General features: G+C 36.1%; 1 protein-coding gene across 1 annotated transcript in view; it reads left to right on the forward strand.

The window, feature by feature from the left end:
* Positions 1-22531, forward strand: part of SLC9C1 (solute carrier family 9 member C1) — a 94373-nt gene that overhangs the window by 53603 nt on the left and 18239 nt on the right. Inside the window, exons 13-19 of the mRNA XM_032629415.1 lie at positions 193-287; positions 2793-2912; positions 11523-11718; positions 15148-15336; positions 16381-16530; positions 18426-18477; positions 19705-19853. Coding sequence (XP_032485306.1) covers positions 193-287; positions 2793-2912; positions 11523-11718; positions 15148-15336; positions 16381-16530; positions 18426-18477; positions 19705-19853 — 951 coding nt within the window. The remainder of the gene's footprint in view (positions 1-192; positions 288-2792; positions 2913-11522; positions 11719-15147; positions 15337-16380; positions 16531-18425; positions 18478-19704; positions 19854-22531) is intronic.

Raw genomic sequence — 22531 nt, forward strand, 5'->3', positions numbered from 1 at the left:
CCAAAACTCAGACCTACCTTCTGCACTGACTTCATGGTCTGGACTCCATAGAAAAAAAGTTTTTTTATATAAAGATACTTGATTATTTGGGGATTTTGACTTCTTTCTCACAGATTATTTTTCCATAAAGAAAATAATATATTGTCCCTGTTACCCATATTATAGAATGATTTGATTCAACATTTCTTTTAGGCAAGCTACCAGAGACAATACAGGAATGAGACTCTGTCCCAGAGTGCAGTCCAGGTGCTGGTAGGTGCAGCAGGAAGCTTTGGTGAGAAAGGAGAGTAAGTATATTTTCAGGAGAAAGCTTCCATCCTAAGCCACTGCATTTAGGAAATTGTGCAAATGAGTTTCTCGCTTTTGTCCGGTAACTTGAGATCATCCAGTATTATGCGTGCAAGACACTGCCTGCTCTCCACCCCACAACCAGGCCAAATCACCTGCTTCCAGTTTCCCAAACTTGCTCCACTCATTCACACCTCTGTGCATTTGAACCAGCTGCTGCTTCTGACTGAGATGCTCTTCCCTTTCTCATTTTGCCCACCCCTGCAAAGCTAAGCTGTGGTAAACCACTCCTCCTTCTAGGCTACTCAGATACCTCACTGAGGTCAAAGACTTCCTTAGTTCTTCCAGGCATATCTTCCCAATGCACAACCTCTCCTGATATACTCATAATGATTTCTTTAGATGCAAGCCTCCAGAGTCAACAATGAGTTCCTCAAAGTCAGCATGTTAGGGAGTACCCTCAGATCATCCCCTGTGGAGTGGAAGGATGAAGGATGTATGATTGGGCAGAGGACGAGTTAAACTGCAATGCAGTTGTGACAGTGACCACCCAAAACCCAGACATACCTTCTTGTTCTAGATCTCACTTCTGGTACTGAGGACACCAAAATTTCCTGCTCAAGTGGTCCTAAGATTATTTCTAGGATTGCTTGGGCCTTTTCCCTTATGTCATGATCTTACAAGCAAACTGGGCCCTTGGCGTGCACCCCTCAAAACTTAAGACATGTGCCAGCCTGGTGTCCACTCACATGCACTGGCTTGAGATAAAAAGATAAAAACAGTAGGGGGTTAAATAGAAGTACCAGGACCTGTGCTAAGTGCCTGTGTAATTGCCTAAGAAGCAATACTTTGAATAGAGCTTATATTTATTGCCCTGTGTCAGACACAGTTTTAAACATATTACATGTATTACCCATTCAATGTCATAAATATCCTATAAGTGCTATTATTACCTTTATTTTGCAGGTGGGGAAAGTGGGGCACAGAGAGATTAAATAATTTACCCAAGGTTATTTAATTAATGAATTACAGAGCACAGGTTCAAAGCTATCCTACCTCACTGTCTAGTTAGAAAGATCATACTCTTTTCCTAAATCAGGTCTAAACAGTGAACATGTTGATATAAAATAGGAACTCAGGAGCCTGAAAAACACAATAATTTGGCCTGTAAAATATCACACACATTGATATCACAGAATTTTAGGATTCATAGGAACTTGTGAAATGATCAAGTCTTAGCTTTGACATTAATTCCTTCAGGAAGGTTTCCTGATTCCCCAAGACTATATTCAACAACCTCCTTTGTGGGTCCAGAGTGTCCTCTTGTTGTCTCTGCAGAACGCTTACTACAATTAACTGCAACTGTTGTTTGTATGTTTTACTCCACTAGTCTTCTGGATTCTTGAGGGCAGAGACCAGTATTTATGGTTTACCCCATGCATTTATCAAGCATAAAAGGTACTCAATCAAATATTTTAAAAATCAGAAATGAATCAAGTCATATATACATTCATGATTTTCCATGTAATTACCACATGATTGTATTGAATCACAGAGAACGGAATAACTTCCTTCTTTTTAATTATATCAGTATCCCTGTAACAGAGAAATTGCCCCAATTTTAGGGTGAGAACATCATAATCCATAGGAAGAACAAGGTCCACCTTTGTACTTAAGTCACCAATGCCCTTCCATTAAGCTGCATTTTAAGGTAGGGCCTCAGATCCAGGGATGGAGCCCCATCCTCCTTCTGATGAAGACAATGTAAGTATCTGGTCAGCAGCAGGTAAGTTCCTCATAAAACCAAGGAGATTTTCTCAGCAAGACCAAATCATAGCACATAGATCTGAACTGCCTCAACAAAAAACCCAGAAGAAACCTACAGGCAACTTGGGGCAAATGTCTTTTGGCAGTTTATGAGCACCAACTTCTCCAAGTAACTATTTTTACTCTTTCACTTCTCCACTTGTATTTTCCCCATAAACTCCCTGATTACTTGCCCAGAAGGTGCAAGAAAAGAGATGGGCAAATGTGTGAGTTGGGCTGGATGCCTCATATATGCTTTCTCATTTAAGTTTCCCAGGCTGACATAAGTATTTTTACTTCCATTCTGAGAGCAAACAGGTTAATGAGGTAATTTGTTCACTACCACCCAGATAATGGAGGATCAAACACAAAAACCCACATATATTTGAATCCCAAATATTTGAATCATGGTATGCTTTCTCTCCCTGAAACTTGACTTCTCTATTTTGAACCATTTATCTCCTTTTTTTTTTTTTTTTCACTCTCTGTTTAATGATGAGTCCCACAATCTAACTTCATAATTATATATCCACCTTCATCTACATCTTCATGACTTGGACCTATGCCCATGAAAGTGTCTCATTTCCTGTCGTCACTGGACAAAATAGTTTTCCTGCCTCCTGACAATACTGCATTAAACTTATCTCAAAAAATTTAAAGCATATTTAAAGGTTCTTCTTCTTTTTTCTTTTTTTTAGATATATAAGTGCAGAGACAATAAAGAATTATTCTGAAAGCAAAAAAATTCTTGTCTTTACTAGAAAAGTATTGCTCAACTGGGTGTATAATACGAAAAAGGAAAAAGGGATCCCATCAAGGTAAGTGCTTTTAAACCTTACTAGAAATGTTATTATAATCATTTGAAATTTCCTTTTATTTATTTTTAAAAATTTATATCCTGAATACTTTGTAAAATATTTTGAGGTGGTTTACAACTAAATTACTTATATACATACAAAAAGTTACTTAAAGAAAAAAAGATATAGTGTAATAACTTTTATTATAGAGGTAAATTTCATACAAGATTAAACATTAACCATTTTTAGTGTACCATTCAGGGTTATTTAGTATATTCACGTTGGGCAACCATCTCCTCTGTCAAATTCCACAGCATTTTCATTGCCCCAAATGTAAATCCAGTACCCATTAAGCTCTTCATTCTCTCTTCCCCGCCCCCCCCCCCCAGCTCCTGGATAGCACTAGTCTGCTTTCTGTCTCTATGAATTTACCTATTCCAAATGTATTATATAGGTAGAATCATATAACATATAGCCTTCGGTTTATGGATTCTTTTTTTTTTAACATCTTTATTGGAGTATAATTGCTTTACAATGGTACGTTAGTTTCTGCTTTATAAAGAAGTGAATCAGCTATACATATACATATATCCCCATATCTCTTCCCTCTTGCGTCTTCCTCCCTCCCACCCTCCCTATCCCACCCTGGAAGCAACCTAAGTGTCCATCGACAGATGAATGGATAAAGAAGATGTGGCACATATATACAATGAAATATTACTCAGCCATAAAAGGAAACGAAATTGAGTTATTTGTAGTGAGGTGGATGGACCTAGAGTCTGTCATACAGGGTGAAGTCGGTTTCTGGATTCTTTCACTCAGCATAATGTTTCTTCCACATTGTAGCATGTATCTGTAGCATAAGGTTCATCTACTTTGTAGCATGTATGAATACTTTATTTCTTCTAATGGCTGAATAATAGTCCATTGTACAGACGTGCTGTATTTTCTTTATCCATTCAACGGTTGATGAGTATTTGAGTTGTTCTCAGCTTTTGGCTATTGTAAACAGTGTTGCTATGAACATTTATGTACATGTATTTGTTTGAATTTCTGCTTTCCATCTTTTGGGTATGCACCTAGGAGTAAAACTACTGGATCATATGAAAATAACATTTATTTAATTTAATTAATTTATTTAATTTCTTGAGGAAACACCAAATTGTTTTCCACATCTGCTAGATAATTATGAAATCAGGAAATGTGAGTCCATCCACTTGTTCAAGATTGGTATAGCTATTCAGGGTTCCTTGCAATTCCATATGAATTTTAGGATTAGCTTGTCTATTTATGCACATAAAAAATGTCATTGAGATTTTCTTAGGGATTACATTTAGTTTGTAAATTGCTTTGAGTAGTATTACCATCTTAAAATATTAAACTTTCTGATTCATGAACATGGGATGTCTTTTCATTTATTTAGATCTTTAATTCCTGTTAGGAATGTCTTAAAGTTTTCAGTGTACATGTCTTCGGTAAAATTTAATCCTAAATACTTTTATGCTATTTCAAATAAAATTGTGCTTCTGATTTCATTTTTGTAGTGTTTATTTCTAGTGTATAGAAATACAGGTTATTTCTGTATATTGATCTTGTATCTTGAAGTTTTGCTGAATTCATTTATTAGCTCTAGTTGTTTTTTGTGAATTCTCTAGGACTTTCTGTATTTAAGAGCATATCACCTAGGGATAGAGATAATTTTACTTTTTCCTTTCCAACTGGGATATCTTTCATTTCTTTTCTTAGATTCAAGAGAGGTCTCCCTCTTCTCAATAGGAGTATCAGTAAATACCAAATGGATATTTTTGTACTATGGTTCTTTTAAAACCTTTAATAGTGACTTAGGCTACAACTTTCTGAGTACTTACTTCTGTTGATGTAACAAAGAAATGGAGATTTGAAAAACTAGGATTTATAGTCGTCTACATTTTAGGCTGTCTCTTATGTATCACTCATCTCAGAGTAGGTAGTACAGATTCTGGAGTCAGATGGCTTGGTTTAGAATCCTAGTCTTTATCATTTATTAGTTGGATAAGTTTTACAGGTCTCAGTTTTCTCATTTGAAAAACGGATAAAGTAATATCGATGTCATATTCTGGAGACTGATATATGTAAAGCATTTGGCAAAATAACTGGCATATAGTAGGTATTAGTATATGCTAGTTGGGTTCACCTCTGCCTACATTATGGGATTGTTGTAAAGATTGCATAAATAGTGTGTGTAGAAGCACTTAGTCCAGAGACTAGCACTAAGTAAGCACTTAAATGTTAGCATTTATTATTGTGCTAAATAAAAATTGAGTTCTCTAACCAGTGGATGAAGTCACTATCAAAGATGAACAAAGACACAAGGAAATAAATAATCATGAGAGTGAATCAGCAGAAATAACGGCAGATTTATATCCCTAAGACTTCAGTTATTAAAATTATCCAATATAGACTATAAGTATTAATGAAATGTTGAAGTTAGTAAGTGATGGAGTCACAAACATGAACAAGGCCAATCACCAAAAGAAGATTTATATAATGAAAATGAAAAAATATACAATTTATATATAAATTATATAACATGGAAAAAATATATATAATAGTTTCTACCACCTTTTCATTGCTTCCAAGGTAATTACCCAGGTCAGGTCTCAACACAGCTGGAGGGGGAAATATAGTGGCTGCTTCAGGAGACTACAACTTGTCAGCTGACGGAATTACAGGACCTGACATCAGCAAATACTAGTAGAACATATAAGGAGATGGGTCTTGAGGATATGGGACCAGAAGGCTGCAACATAAGGCCAGATTGGGGAGAAATTTATTGGCACAGAGGTCTTATCCATGATAATTCAGGATTCAACATTCTATCTAGGAAGGACACTTGGAGCTGGTGCTATTATATTCCTGAGATGGTTCTTTGAAGCTTGACCAGGCCAATAACCTACAATAAATGAAGTGCAGATGATAAAATTGGAATATTTAACTAGGTTTATTATATTAGAATGAAGAACCAACTTCATGATCTTGTTCCCTGTGAAAGAACGGAGGATATTTCCCTTCACCAAGGCAACAGTGAGAAACTCAATGATAGATGTCCTCTGCAGGACATGGTTAACCATCATTAAGTCTGCTGTGGAACTGGCCTCTCTAGTATCAAAAGGAAATGGGAATGGCAGAAGACAGATGGCAACACTTAAATGTCAGAGGCAAGGTGGGCATACTTTATTTTGTGGACAGCAAATCTGGAGTAGCAGTCAGAGTGTTTGACCTAAGGATGGGTAACAAATATTGTATATTAAAAGACAATATAGACAAACAGTTAACTATGGTATTACTTGACCTTTCTAAAGATAAAAAGGGAGAGCTGTTGAGCAAAGGCATGAAGTCAATTACTGCAAGATAGCTAAGTCAATTCTCAGAACCAGAGTCCTTGAGAAAGAACTGAAGCACCACAAATATGTAGGATAAATATTTCCTCAATCTTCTCTCAAATGGACATTTAATCATTTTACCAGAGTTCCTGTGCATTGGGAAAAGAAAATACTCAGACTCTGTTAGGACTTTGGGTTATGGCATTTTAAATGATACTGATACCAAAGGCTTGAAATACTATTGTGTTCCTCAAGTTAAACTGGGAGCTTTTAGGCCAGATAATTTATGGCGTTTCTGACCCAGTCTGTCTCATAGAAGTCCACCAGGTCCACTGTGTGGTTATTTCCCTAAGTCCTTAAGTGTATGATTGGGATGAATATACTTAGTGTCTAGCTGAACACAAACATTGCCTTGTTGACCTATATTGTAAGAATCATGGCAGAAGTGGCCAAGTGGCCAAGTGGAACCCTTGGCCAAAATAGTAATGAGAAGCAATATAGCATTCCAGGAGGAGTTTAAAAACTAACACCAACATTAAAGATTTAAAGGAATTGTAAGTAATTCCCATTATATCCCCTTTAATTTATCTATCTGACATAAACAAATCAGATTATAGTCAATTATCAATTTAAGCAAAAGGTAACCTCAAGTGTAATGCTGTGCCAGATGTGATTTTATTGCTGGAAGAAATTTTAAAAAGCAGTCTGTTCTCTCAACCAAGATGGTGGCATTGAGGCTCCTGAACTCAATTCCTTCCATGGACACACCAAACCTACAGCTAAACATGGATGAGTTCTCCTTGAAAGAAATCCAGAAACTATCTGAGCAACTCCTACACATCAGGCTAATGAGAAAATACCTACTTTGAAACAGGTAGGAAAGGCTGAGACACACTTTCACCATAAAACTCACCCCCTGGCACAGACATACAATCGGAAGGGAACACACAGCTCCCAGTCTCTCCCAAGAAGCAAAGGATTTGAGCCCAATATCTAGCACTCCAACTTTTAAGACTTCACCCTAGGGGATGGGCCCCCAAAATACCTAATTCTAAAATCTAATGAGGCTTATAACCACAAAATACACAAGACTAGAGCAGACAAAGAAACAGTTCTTAATGGGTTCATGAGGATGTTGTCTCCTTGGAAGGAGCTTGTGTAAAATTTGGCACCCTGGATTTTGTGGCTGCCACACAAAGGACACACCTCTTGATTGCCTGGCTCTAGTGGCCAAGGGGGCTTGTATTTTAGGACCCACAGGACTGTAGCAAACAAAGAAACACTTCTTAATGGACTACAGCTCCAGGGCTCAGTGCAGATGGAGCAGATAGAAATACCCATCTCCCAGTCTTTCCCTGAAAGAAGTCTATTTGCCTACCTCAAAAGCTGCTACCTGAGGAGTCCAGTTTCCAAACAGCTTGCATCTAGGTGATGAATGATACTCTCCACAATGGGACACAAACAGGTCTTGGCACATCCTCAACTACTAGGAGCCACTAAGAGCAAATAAGGCAGCTTGGACAATCACGAAGGTCTGAGAGACAACCAAGAGCTCAGGCTAGGCTGAATGATAAGGTTTATCTACACAAGACCAGTCCATCAAGACTGAAAGAGGTGGCTGTTTTATCTAATGTGCAGAAACCAACACAGAGCATGAAGGAAAATGAAGAAACAGAGGAATATGTTCCAAACAAAAGAACAGAATAAAACTCCAGAAACACCTTAATGAAATTTAGATAAGTGATTTATCTCTTAGAGATATCTGTTAGAGTGATTTATCTGTTAGAGAGATCAAAGATGCTCACTAGGGTCAGAAGAAGAATGTATAAACAAAGGGGAAAATTTAACAAAGAGATAAACAGTATAAATATGTCCCAAACAGAAATCACAGAGCTGAAGAATAACTGAGCTGAAACATTCAATAGAGGGGTTTAACAGCAGACTAAATCAAGCAGAAAAAAGGATAAGCAAACTCAAAGACAAGGCAGCAGAATTCATCCAATCTGAGGAGGAAAGAAAAGAATGAAAAAGAGTGAAGATAGCTTAAATGACTCATGGGACACCATCAGGTGGACCAGTATTTACATTATAGGGGTCCCAGAAGAAGAGAGAAAGAAAGGGGCAGCAAACTTATTCAAAAAACTAATGGCAGGAAACTTTCTTTACATAGGGAAAGAAACAGACATCCAGATCCAGGAAACTCAGAAATTTCCAAATATGATTAATCCAAAGAGACCCACACCTAGACACATTAGGTAATTAAATTGTCAAAAGTTAAAGACAAGGAGAGAATATTAAAAGGAGCAAGAGAAAAACAATTTGTTACATACAAGGGACACACACACACCAATAAGGCTATCAGCATGTTTTTCAGCAGAAGCTTTGTAGGTCAGAAGAGAGTAGCATAATATACTCAAAGTACTGAAAGAAAAAAAAAAGAAAAAACTACCAACCAAGAATTCCCTACCCAACAAAACTGTTCAGAATTGAAGAAGAGATAATGAGTTTTTCCAGGCAAGAAAAAGCTGAGGAATTCAGCACCCTCAAGACCAGCCTTACAAGAAATGTTAAAATGGACTAAAGTCCCTTTCAAGGTAAAATGAACAGGAATTTTTTAATAACAGGAAAACATATCAAAGTATAAATTTCATAAGTAAATAAATATATACTAAAATTCAGAGTACTCTAATGTTGTAATAATGGTGAGTAAGTCACTTATAAATCTAGTATGAAGGTTAAAAGGCAGAAGTACTAAAAATAACTACAATAATTTGTTAATGGATACACAAGGTAAAAAGATGTAAATTGTAACATCAAAAACATAAAATGTGGAGAGGAGGAGTAAAAATGTAAAGATTTTAGTATGTATTCAAAGTTAAGTTTATCTTAAAATAGACTGTTATAAATATAAACATGTTTTATGTAAACCTCATGGTAACCACAAAGCAGAAAACAATAGTAGATACACAAAAGATAAAGAGAAAGGAATCTAAGCATACCACTACTGAAAATCATCAGTAGATAGGTATGGATTTACTATTGCCATTTGATAATTGTTTTCTTGCTACTTTATATAGTTCTTTGTTCATTTCACATTCTCTTATCTCTTAAATTGATGCAGCCACTGTGGAAAACAGTATGGAGACTCCTCAAAAAATTAAAAATAGAACTACCACATGATCTAGCAATCCCACTTCTGAGTATATATCCAAAAGAATTAAAAACAAGATATCAAAGAGATATTTGCACTCCCATTTCACAGTAGCATTATTCACAATAGTTAATATATAAAAATAACATAAGTGTCCATCAATGGATGAATGGATAAAGAAAATACAATGGAGCATTACTCAACCATGAGAAAGAAGGAATTCCTGCATTTGTGACAACATGGTTGGATCTTGAGAGCATTATGCTAAGTATAAGCCAGACTGAGAAAGACAAATACTGCATGGCATCACTTATATGTTAACTCTAAAACTAAGTAAAATGAAAAAAATGAAATAAAATAATAGATTTTTAAAAGTCAACTCATAGGGACTTCCCTGGTGGGGCAGTGGTTAAGAATCCGTCTGCCAGTGTAGGGGACATGGGTTCAAGCCGTGGTCCAGGAAGATCCCACATGCTGTGGAGCAACTAAGCCCGTGTGCCACAACTACTGAGCCTGCATGCTGCAACTACTGAAGCCTGCGTACCTAGACCCCATGCTCTGCAACAAGAGAAGCCACCACAATGAGAAGCCCGTGCACCACAACAAAGAGTAACCCCTCCTCGCCACAACTAGAGAAAGCCTGTGCACAGCAACAAAGACCCAACAGAGTCAAAAATAAATTAGTTAATTTATTCATTAAAAAAAAGACAGTCAACTCATAGAAACAGAGAGTAGAAACCAGAGCTGAGGGTTTGGGGAAATAGGGATTGGTAGAAGGTTACAAACTTTCAGCTATAAGGTGAATAATGCCTGAAGATCTAATGTAAGACATGGTGACTATAATTGAGAACACTGTACTTTATAACTGAAATTTGCTAGAGAGTAGAACTTAAATTGTCACACCCCCAAAAAAGAGTTATGTGAGGTGATGGATGTGTTAATCAACAAGATGGGGGGAATCCTTTCACAATGTATATGTATATACATTGTATTGTATATATACATGTATATATGATGTACACTTTCAATATCTACAATTTTTTATGCCAGTTATACCTTAATATGGCTGAATTTTTAAAAAAATAGAAAAGAAAAACAGTCTGGAGAGAGGGCTGAGAAGGGCAAAGGCAGTGTTACCATAAACTTAACAAAGCTTACACTCTATGGCTCCTCCCTCACACTGGCACTGCCTGAGGCCTTGGAGGATTTTTGCAATTTGATGACAGCATCATATACGTATTCGTAATTTCATCTTCTTTTCCTTAGACAGGGCTCCAAATTGTAAAAATTTCAGGTCCTGCGTAACGTGGATCTACCTCTAAGAATAGAGAAGTAATCCAGCACTTACCCACTCTTCAATCAATAATTGATCAATAATTTCATTTGAGTTTTAGCAATAATAATGCATTATTATACTAATTGAATAATTTAAAAATAAAATTAAAAATACATTAAGTAATTCCTCTCACCCACAATTCTGTCTAGCATACTCAGTATAAAAATAATTTTTCAAAGCATGTATGTTAATTTAAAGTTTTTGATAAAATATGACCTAACCTGCTCCACTACCACACATGCTGGGATTTGTTCCAGATTATATGCCTTGACAAGGAAAAATGCTCATGATCCATTGCTAAGAGAAAAAAAAAAAACAGGTTATAGAACAATATGTATGATATAATTCCTTTTGTATTTATAAACATGATTATATAAACAAAAATATTGGAAAAATATTCAAACGTAATAGTAGCCATCTCTGAGAAGTGAAATTATTAGAAGGTGGGAGAGATTTGCTTTGTTTTTTTTTAATATTTCCAATTTGAATTATCCCTGTCTTATGATCTGAAGTATTTCTACTAAAAGTATAAGTAAAAATGAATGAGAGGTGAGGAAAGTGAGAAAGAGGGGAAACCAGCCTGAAGATATTTAGCAGAGGAAGAAATTAAAGGAAAGTATATGAAGTAGGATGCCAGAAAGTGTATGGTAGTGACAGCTACTTCTCAGAATTAAGCTGGGCTTTGTAGCTATTGATGATTAGGACAGAACTGAGCATACATTGAAATTAATTCAGTGTAATTATTTTATCAGATAAAATTATCTTTTTTTTTTTTTTTACAGACATTGCTTTCTTCGTGTATGTCATAAAATAGTATTTACTGATGAATTTGAGTATGTCGGATACCTTGTGATAGTAATGAATATGTTTCCTATTATAATTTCTTGGATATCTGTGTTAAACGATATCTATGAGCTTGAATTAGCATATGCTAACTACTCTTTTCTTGCATTTTATATCACGGAGGCACTACTTAAGGTAAGCTAAAATGTGATTTTGTGTGTGTGTTGTGTGTGTGTGTGTGTGATATGTCTAACAGGGTGATTTCCTAATTTCATTTTTCAACACTAGCTACAGACAGTTTTCCAAAGGAGTGTATAAGATTCTCCCTCACTCCTCAAACAAATTTATTCTTTAAAGGTGATTTTAGGGTGACAATAGAAAATATTCATACTTTAAGGATTGATTTTGTATTTGCAGATTTTTAATTAGTGTGTGTCAAAGGGATGCAGAGTGAGTTAAAAAGGTATTGGCAAAGTTCTTTAACTTAGCAGAGAGGTGAGCACCTGGATGTTCATTTTATTTATTTTTTTTAATGGAAGATTTTTTCTTTCTTTCTTCCTTTCTTTCCTTCTTTATTTTTGGCTGCTTTGGGTCTTCGTTGCTGCGCGCCGGCTTTCTCTAGTTGTGGCGTGCTGGGGCTACTCTTCGTTGCGGTGCGAGGCCTTCTCATTGCAGTGGCTTCTCTTGTTGCAGAGCACAGGCTCTAGGTGTGCAGGCTTCAGTACTTGTGGCATGTGGGCTCAGTGTTGTGGCACATGGGCTTAGTTGCTCCACGGCATGTGGGACCTTCCCGGACCAGGGCTTGAACCTGTGTCCCCTGAATTGGCAGGTGGATTCTTAACCACTGCGCCACTAGGGAAGTCCCATTTTATTGTTTTTATACTAGATAGATAAACAGATGGATAAGTAGATTGATAGAAATTCATTTATACTTGAAAAACATTTCATAATTTGATTTGTTAAATCCAGTATAAAAGTGGTTGTTAAATGATGGAAATGTATTGATGGGTCCACAAACTGATAATAGTATTGTGTCATATGGATCAAGTTGTAATATAAAATATTTTTAGCCAGACGATTTAAATAGAAGAATTATATATGATATTCAAACAAAGTGGATGAAATCTCGAATCGTTACTGGAAAATTAAAATGCTACTGCAGAGCTGTGATTGGTGGGGAGAGGGGAATGGCTTCACATTCAATCACATTGTATGTAATAAATTCCAATTAGTTGGAACGACCATAGGAGATGTCACCTAATTAAGAAGAAATAAAGCAATTAGGGTTAGGGTTAGTACCAGGGTGAGTGTGAGTAAAGGATTCCCTAAAATCACTTAATATGTACTATAGTGGAAAGAACACCGAGCTGGGATGCAGCAAACTTGGCTCTGGTTTTGGTTTTCTCTGACAGACAGTTAGCTGTTCACCAAGTCACTAAACTTTTCCCAACCTTAGTTTCCTCTTCTGTAAGATATCAGGGTTGGCCTAAATGAGAGGAAATGATCCCTCCAGCTCTGTGGTCTTTGTACTTTGCCAGGTTTAAGCTTCTGTCACAACTGTGCATAGCCATAGCTCCTTCAGTCAGGTCCACTTAAGAGAGCAGAACAGGACTGCAGAGACATCGCTACACTTCATAGCTAAGAGGTTACTCCCAAATGTGCAACTCTGTTCTTGTCTCTCCCTTCTATTTAACTCAGGATTCATCTTCACTGCCCGATTTACAAGCTTGCCTTCACTTATTTTCTTTGCTGTCTTTTCTACACAAGTTCAGTTCTGCCCCCTTTGTACTATGCCTATTAAAATATTCATTATGTTAATAACAACAATAATAAATGATCACTAAGGTACCAGGTATCATTGCAATTATAACATTTCAAATTCTTAAGTTAACACTTTAATGTAGATATATATTATGACTTGCATTTTACAGATGAGGGACCTGAGTCTCTGAGAAGCTGTTTAAGGTCACATAGCTAATGATAGTAGAGTTTGGATCCAACCCCTCAAAGTTTGTGTTCTTTCTAATACACAATTCTACCTTAAACTTTCCTTCTTGTATTTTCAAACTTTTCCCAAAACACTCCTCAACCTATTAGAGTAATGGATCTTTTGAAACTTTCTCAGAGGAAGGGTAATCACTCTTCTATATCTGAGTGCTGGAGTCTTCCATTACCCGAATTTCTAACCATTCTTTAACAGCCTTATATTTAACAAACCCCTCTTCCTTTGAAGCCTACACTATCCTTTTATACTAAGCTCTTCCTCTCCTGTGGCTGTATTCTATTGACCTCCAAAAATCTCCTTCACGTTTCCAAATACTGGGCATCTGGATAAAGTCTTACTGTTGATACCAGTTCTTTCAAGTTCCTAAGAGAATGAGCTAACCTATATTCTGTTTCAATAAGAAGGAAATGAGGCATCTACAGTAGCTGAATGGTGCCTTGAGCAGGACCTCACAAGACCAGGATCTGGTCTTCTGCTCCCTAGATTCAGACACTGAATTTCCTCAGCCCCGCCAAATGTGAGCAGACTCAAGGGAAATGACTCTATACCACTAAACACACAACAGTCTGTTTACAAACAAGCATGACAGTTTCTTAATTTGTAATCGAACTTACGCTTTCCCTGGCGTAAATAGGTCTGTCTCCTACAGTCTCTGAATCATAGTGAGTAGGGGGATCAGGCTGCTAAAAAATACAAATTAATCAAATTTACAAATCAGTATCTTAAGTGTTATGATAGAGACCTACACAGGGTGCTATGGGAAAAAAACGGAGTTCCTTACACAGAATAGTAGGTTTAGAGAAGGAAGGCTATTAAGGAAAGGAGATGCTTGAGTTGAATTCTGAATAATGAATAGGAGTCAAAGTAGGGAGTATGTGAGTGGACAACAAGAACAAGGGAACACTTAGAAGCAACAATGTGACACATACAAGGAACAATATTCCTAATGACAGGAGCTTAGGGATGGGTTGGTCACGATGCAGATTGGAGAGATGTTAAATCTGTGAGGAGGATATGGAAAATGAGACAGGAGACACAGACGTGAATTAAATAATAAAGGGCCTCATGGGTCAGGCTATCTCAACCACTTCCCTGGCATCAACTACCATTCATAGTCTAATGATTCCCAAACTCATGTCTCCAGCTCAGATTTTATTCCGAGCCTCAGATCATATAGACAACTGATGACTGGATCTCTTCAATAAAATACTGTGCAAACATCTCAAACAGCATATTCAAAACAAATGTATCATCTCTAAACCTACTCTTGCTTCAAAATTCCCCTGGAAACCTAATTTCCCAGGCTGGATTCCACAATCATTTTTGACCTCTCCTACTCTCTTAGTTATAGTAGGTTTTCAATAAAATTTTTTTAAATAAATAAAGAATGAATTAATAAGTTAGTAGGTATTTTGAATATTTTATCTCTTGGAATAGATATTTCAATATTTTAACCATTTAATTTCAAGTTGATATGATCACTTCCTAGTATTTTAGACAAGTAGAATCTTAAGGTAGATCAGAGAAAAACCTAACTAGTAATGTTTCAGTTATTATGGAAAATGGTGTAGTAAAAGCAAAAACAAATAAGATAATATAATTTCTTTTTAAATCGACAGATAGCAGCAATGAAGAAGGAATATTTTTTACATGCCTGGAATCTATTTGAGTTAACAACTACATTAATTGGCATCATAGATGTAATGCTTACTGAGACAAATTTCATTAATTATCAGACTTTTGATTTGATTCAAACAGTGATCTTTATAAAAGTTGTTCGATTTCTTCGCATTCTACGTATTTTGAAGGTAAAGAACTATTAAATCATGCAGTTTCAAACTGCTCCTGACTGCTTCATGAAATATGGACTAAAATCAGTTTACTAGTGTTATGGTTTCCACTTTCTGTTGGGCTGATGTTTATATTTTAGATCCCTTTGACAAATTGAATTTTATAACAGATTATATTATGAATATCCAAGTTATATTAGAAATTTGTTTAGCACATGAAAGTACAGAAATACTCATCACAGCTTCTCCTTTGAATAGAGAGCACATGAAAACTCCAAAGTAATGTTTATTCTTATGAATACCTGAAATAAATGATTGAAATCAAAAAAACAAACCATGTAGCGACAAAGCAAATAGTATACATTTATACAAATTAAGAAACAGAAAAATACACATTTTGTGTTATATAAACTCATAATATTATAAAATCACAGCATCAAAAATGACCTTTGACTGTCTAATTAATGTCTTCCTATAACAAGTATAATGAGTAGTTATTTATTTCTATATGAGTGTGGAGATTATGGAGCATGGACTTAGGGATCAGCCAACCCTGCTGAAGTTAGGAGACTGTACAAGGGTAACAGATAACCCTCAGCAAAGAAACAATGAAAAGTTAATTGTGGGGTCAAACAGGGAGTATAGTTGTGGTGGACTCTCACTCAAATGAACCATCTAGTGAAAAGTTTAGTGGGAGGTTTAGCAGGTAAAAGTGACAGTACTTTATAGACGGTCATTTTATGGCCTAAGCCCAGAAGATTAATCACATTGTTTTCCAAGAATTTAAACCAGTTGAAAATAGCATGCAATTCTCTCTAAGGGAAATAAGTAAAGAATAAAGTCTTAACCTCACAGAGACATCTAATATTATTAGTTATGGGGAAATAGCTCTAGCCATGAAATTATAGAGATACTATGAATAAAATAACCAAGAATCTTGACAAGTTACTATAGTTACCATTGAGAGCATATCATTTTTTATTAATACCTATTTTAAACTAACCAACATAAAATCAACTATAATTTGTACAATTTATATTAAATAGTGGTCCTGTTTTTTAGCTCGTAACACCAAAGTTGTTGCAGATATTAGATAAAAAGATGAGTCATCAGATGTCCTTCAAGTATGCTATACTAAAAGGATATATCCAAGGTGAAGCAGACATAATGACTATAATTGATAAGATTGCCAGTTCTAAACAGGTTAAACAGGTGAGGAAAACTTTAAATACTAAGAAAATGGTTTATGTTCCTCACCCTTCAGTCTCCCTCACCCATCATGTCTTCTGTCTGTATATGACCTTTGATTCCTGGTTTGCTAAGAATTGTCTGTAAAAACTGAAACTGATCAACATTTAGATTACTCAAAAGGCTCCTTACTGAAGTGTCTATGCCATATTAACAAGTTATGAGGCTCTTGGATCACATCCTTTTGTCCTTGTGGAGCTGTCATGAAACCTGTGTGCAGCGGTCAGCTTCTCTCAATGCAAGTTCCAGGATCTGTCAGGCTACAGATGCATTAAATAGGAAATATTGGAGGACGATAAGTGATGGCAGGGTTGAGCCAACGGACCTTCCTCATAATTCCCAAAGGCTCCTTCTATTTCTCTATATCCCTGATTTTCCCACAGTAAATAATGAAAGAAGTAAAGGATGGGGATATGGCAAATGGAAAGGAGTACCAATAACTTACTTAGAGGGAAACCACATCTAATTCTCTCATGACACAGATGAGAAAAATGAAGCCAAGAGAGGTTAAATGATTATGCCCAAAGTCACACACATAGCTAATAAACAGCAAAGAGAATGCTAGGGCCTAAGTTCTAGACCTTATTTTTCATTTTCTCAATTAGGCAGATTATATGTCCCCACAAATTTGCCAGCTATGTGGAATTAAGCAGTCACCTTTCAAGATAATTTAGAACATTTGAATGCTATAGTCTTTTTTTTTTTTTTTTGCGGTACGCGGGCCTCTCACTGTTGTGGCCTCTCCCGTTGCGGGGCACAGGCTCCGGACGTGCAGGCTCAGAGGCCATGGCTCACGGGCCCAGCCGCTCCGCGGCACGTGGGATCTTCCCGGACCGGGGCACGAACCCGTGTCCCCTGCATCGGCAAGCGGACTCTCAACCACTGCGCCACCAGGGAAGCCCTGAATGCTATATTCTATATGCTATATGCCCAAAGCTTTGTACTTGAGAACATTGACACTCAATATGTAGTTGAATACAAAGAGCTGTATCTTTTCTCTCTTCACCACCTGTAACTATAAAACTATTTTGCTGAATTTTATTACCTTTTATAACCATTCACATTGAGGATACACAGTAGAAAATACAGAAGGACTTGAATCTCTAAGATATTGGCCAGTTTCAGTCCTCATTTCTGCTCCCACACAGTTTGGTTAAAACTTCTATCTCATTTAAGGTTGAAAGCCACACCTGTTTCCAAAATTTGGAAGCTATCAAAAATTGAATGGGAGAGTAGTAGCATGCCTGCAGTTTTCAGAATCAATAATATCCTAAAGTAAGTTACTTTAAGAAAAAATATATGACTTACCTTTAGGCTTCTCAAAATTAGCCTAGGTAATGCCGCTTCTTATCCTCTCCACCACTCTTGCTAGAGTAAAATAAAATTCATTGCACAAAATTCAATTCTAATTCCTGAAAAGTTCCCCATCATATTTTTCTTTAAAGTTATTTTTTTTATTCATTTTATTTATTTATTTTTGGCTGCGTTGGGTCTACGTTGCTGCTTGCAGGCTTTCCCTAGTTGCAGTGAGTGGGGGCTACTCTTCATCGCAGTGTGCAGGCTTTTCATCGCAGTGGCTTCTCTTGTTGCGGAATACAGGCTCTTGGCACACGGGCTTCAGTCGTTGTGGCACGCAGGCTCAGTAGTTGTGGAGCATGGGCTTAATTGCTCCACGGCATGTGGGATCTTCCCGGACCAGGGCTTGAACCCATGTCCCCGGCATTGGCAGGCGGATTCTTAACCATTGCACCACCAGGGAAGCCCTAAAGTTATTAATTTAGGTTAAAAATTCATCAGTTGCAAATGTAAAGACATTTTATAACAGTTTTTTCTCCCAAAACATTTCTTTTGTTCCGTAGATGTTATTAAGGAGGATAACGAAGAATACAGGACATGCTATGAAAGAGCTAGGTAGGTACCTCTCACCCTAAAGATCTAACATGACCATCTCTTATCATCGTTTCTTCAGAGAGGCAATGGTTTTGATAACGAAACTGATCTTTGAGGAGACCTACTTACTATCAATAATAAAATGAATAACTTCAACAATCAACATGATCGTATCTTTGACTGGATGAGAATAGTGTAATATTACCCCTCCACATTTGTTCTCTCTGCCTCATACCACAGTGAAGGACTTTTAATTTCTGTTTAAAGAAAACATGCCATGGTTATGCCTGTCTTTATGCATGTCTTTATCACCTTATAAATTCTGTTTTCTTCCAAACATACCTTCCTGAGCAACACAAGGAAAGAAGCTATTTTTTCCTCCGTTTGCCACAGAGTTGCCATCTGACAATTTAGGCTTTAAAACGAGTTGAAATCGGAACAGAGCCTCACAGATCACTGATGTGACTGCTAGAAGGCTCAGTGCCCAAACGTGACAACAGCCTGTTCTCTGAATCACACCAATTCATGGTCCTAGTGCAGCACAAATCCTGGGAGTGAGACAGACACATCCCTATAGCACAGTGTTTATGTGTATGGAGAAGAAGCGGGTTTGGTACCAGATGGTGGACAACAAAAGAACACAGCAAGCCTGGGAATGAGGCCAAGCATGAGAGATCTTGCATGGCAGATAGTTGTCAAGCCAGACAAGAGGTCATGACCAAGAAAAAGTCCTAAGTGGATGAAACTCTCATGGACATCCAGGAATCCACATCAGACAGGCAGGAGAACATAGATGAGTGATCTAGATGCCCAGGCAGGACAGGTGGAAATGACCCAGGAGGAGTGAGAGAACTTGATCAGAAGCCATATTTAAGCACACAGTCTGTAGTCAGAAATCTTCATTTAAACAGAATGAAAAATTGGGTCATGAACTCCAAACCTAGAGCCCAGGAGAGCCTCTCAGTGTCCAGCATAGGTGCTTCAGTATAATTTTGATCCTAGGACTAGGGCTGTCTGTCCTTCACGGGCTTAGACACAGGTATGGGCTGCCGACAAGAAAATGTCAGGCAGAATTCTGTAACTACTGGTGAATTTTGATTGATTGTAGAGGCCTCTTCAGGGAGAGATACATTTCCCTGTGGTGAAGGTTATACTCCATGAGTTTAAAGAAGAAATATTAGCTTACTGTCCACATGAAATATTTAAGCAATGTCCTATTTCCTCTGAAAATATTTTGTTATTTTTCAGGCTACTTAGAGTATGACCACCCAGAAATCGCTGTCACTATGAAAACAAAGGAGGAGATTAATGTCATGCTCAGTTTGGCTAGAGAAATTGTTAAAGTTTTCAGGTTAAAAGGAATTCTTCATAAAATTGAAGGTTTTGAAATTAATAAGGTATGGTAGAATATTTTCAAAGCAAATATACTTACTTGATATATAGTTATTTATGATCATCAAACCTACTTTTGGCTCTTTCCAATACAGGCCATTCCTGCAATATAAATATATAACTTAAAATAGTTGTCTAAAGAAAAGCACCTATCAGAGAGAGTTTCCTTCCTGCAGTTCTATTGGTCAACTTCCCTTTCCTTTCTTGCCATAGTGAGGGACAACTTCTTTCTATGCTTTGCACCCAGACTAAAGGTATAATGAAACTATTCCTCATCCTAGGCTAAACTGAGTATCAATATGTTCCTGGGAGTTACCTGTGACACTCAAACAACTTTTTCCATAAAAACTATGATTTATAAGAACACTCAATTATAGGGTAAGAATTAATTACATTTCCTTTAAGTTATTTAAATGGTACTATGACATGTAAAAAGTTAGAGAGGGTCCCAACTCACTCTGTAAGTATAAAATTTATTCCCCAAATCGAGAATAGTATAAGGGAAAAAAAGTTATTATACTTGTGAATACATATATACAACTTTTTAACACAATAGTAGCTAGTTGAATCTGGCATAATACACTATGACTAAGAAGGTTTTGTCTCCCAAAATAGCTATATAACTCACTTATTAAGAGATCAAAGAAGAAAAGTCATTTGATAAAATCCAACTCTCATTCAGAATGTTCAAAGGCTAATAAAAGAAATAACATCCTTAACTGGATAAAAAGTATCTATTAAAAATCTGAAGCAAACATTGTATTAGATGGCAAAACATTTAGAATTATTCCCATTAAAGTCAGAAGAACAGTACCATTCCAGGTAGTGAATGCTGTGCTTGTAAGTCTTAGCCAGATCAAGAAGAAAAATAAAAGGAACTTGAGAGATGCAAGTTTTGGAAAAAGAATAAAACTGTTATTGCCTATTGATTGTTTAATCTAAAACCCTAGAGAATTAACTTAAAATTGATAATATAGGATCAATAAAATAATTCAATATGGTTTCCAGAAACAAGATCAACTTTCAAAATTATTCCACAACTAAAGAAAATGTGGAAAAATATTGTATTCACAATAGCAATTAAAAACTCTAAATCCTTAAGAATGAACCTAAGGTAAAATATGTATAACACCACGTGGCAAGAACTAAAAGGCAAAAAAAAAAAAAATAAGTCTCCTTGAAAACAGGACCATGGAAATTATAGCATCTGAGGAATAGAAAGTAAAAAATAGAAGAAAAGTGAGCAGAGTCTAAGGGACCTGTGAGATACCATCAAGTGGACCAACACATGCAATGTACATGTCCCAAGAAGACAAGAGAGAGAGAAAGGAACAGACAGGAAATTTAAAGAAATATTGGCTGAAAACTTTCTAAATTTGATGTAAGGCATGAATATTAACATCCAGGAAGCTCAGTGAACTTCAAGTAGGGTGAACTCAAATAGACCCATATCAAGGCACATTGTAATCAAATTGCTGAAAGATAAAGAGAGAATTTTGAAATCAGCAATAGAGAAAAAATTCATCACATACAAAGGATCCTCAATAAGATTATCAGCAGATTTCTCATCAGAAACTTTGGAGACCAGAAGAAAATGGGCTGATATATACAAAGTACTAAAAGAAAAAATAGTCAACTAAGAATCCTATATCCAGCAAAAATGTCCTTAGAAGTGAGAGGGAAATTAAGACGTTTTCAGACAAACAAAATCTGAGGGAGTTCATTACCACTATACCTGCCCTGAAAGAAATTCTAAAACATGTCATGAAGATTGAAGTGAAAGGACACTGGACAATAACTCAAACCCATATGAAGAAATAAAAATCTCAGTAAAGGTAAATACATGGGCAATTATTAAAGCTAGTATTATTGTAATAACTGTGTCTGACTCCATTTTTTTTGTTTTCTACATGATTTAAGAGAGTAATATATTTTTAAAGTAATTATTAGTCTGAAAGCTAGAATTATTACAGCTTTGGCTTGTAATGTAATATTTAAGAGATGAATGCATTTTTAAAAATATTTAGTTTGTGTTTTGGACAGACAACACATAAAGATGTAATATTATGACATCAACTGCAAGGGGTGGGGATGAAGCTGTTAAAGGAGCAGAGTTTTGTATGTTATGGAAGTTAAACTGTTATAAATTCAAATTAGAGTGTTATATTCTAGGATGCTAAATGCAACCCCTGTGGTAATAGAAAAGAAAATAACTAAAGAATTACATGTAAATAAATGAGAAAGGAGTTTTAAATGTTTCACTACAGAAAATCAACTAAATACAAAAGAAGACAGTAATGCAGAAAATGAGAGACAAAAAAGGTTACAAGATAATGAAAAGATAATCCACAAAAAGGTAGAGGAAATTTTCAAAATAAATATATCCAAAAAAGTGCTCATGTTCAGAATATATAAAAATATCTTACAAATCAATAAGAACAGGACAGAAAATCCATTTTTTAAAAAAAAATCAGCAAAAGATTTGAACAGGCACTTCCTAACAGAGAATATTCTAGAGGCCAATAAACATAAGAAAAGATGCCAAATATCATCATCATAAGCTTAATGCAAATTAAACACAAAAGTAAATACAAATACACAACCATCAGAATACTTAAAATACAAAAAAAACCTAAAAAACTGGCAATACCAAGTGTTGGCAACTGGAACATTAGAGTGGGAA

Source organism: Phocoena sinus, chromosome 4 (genome assembly GCF_008692025.1).
Source record: "Phocoena sinus isolate mPhoSin1 chromosome 4, mPhoSin1.pri, whole genome shotgun sequence".
Lineage (NCBI taxonomy): Eukaryota > Metazoa > Chordata > Mammalia > Artiodactyla > Phocoenidae > Phocoena > Phocoena sinus.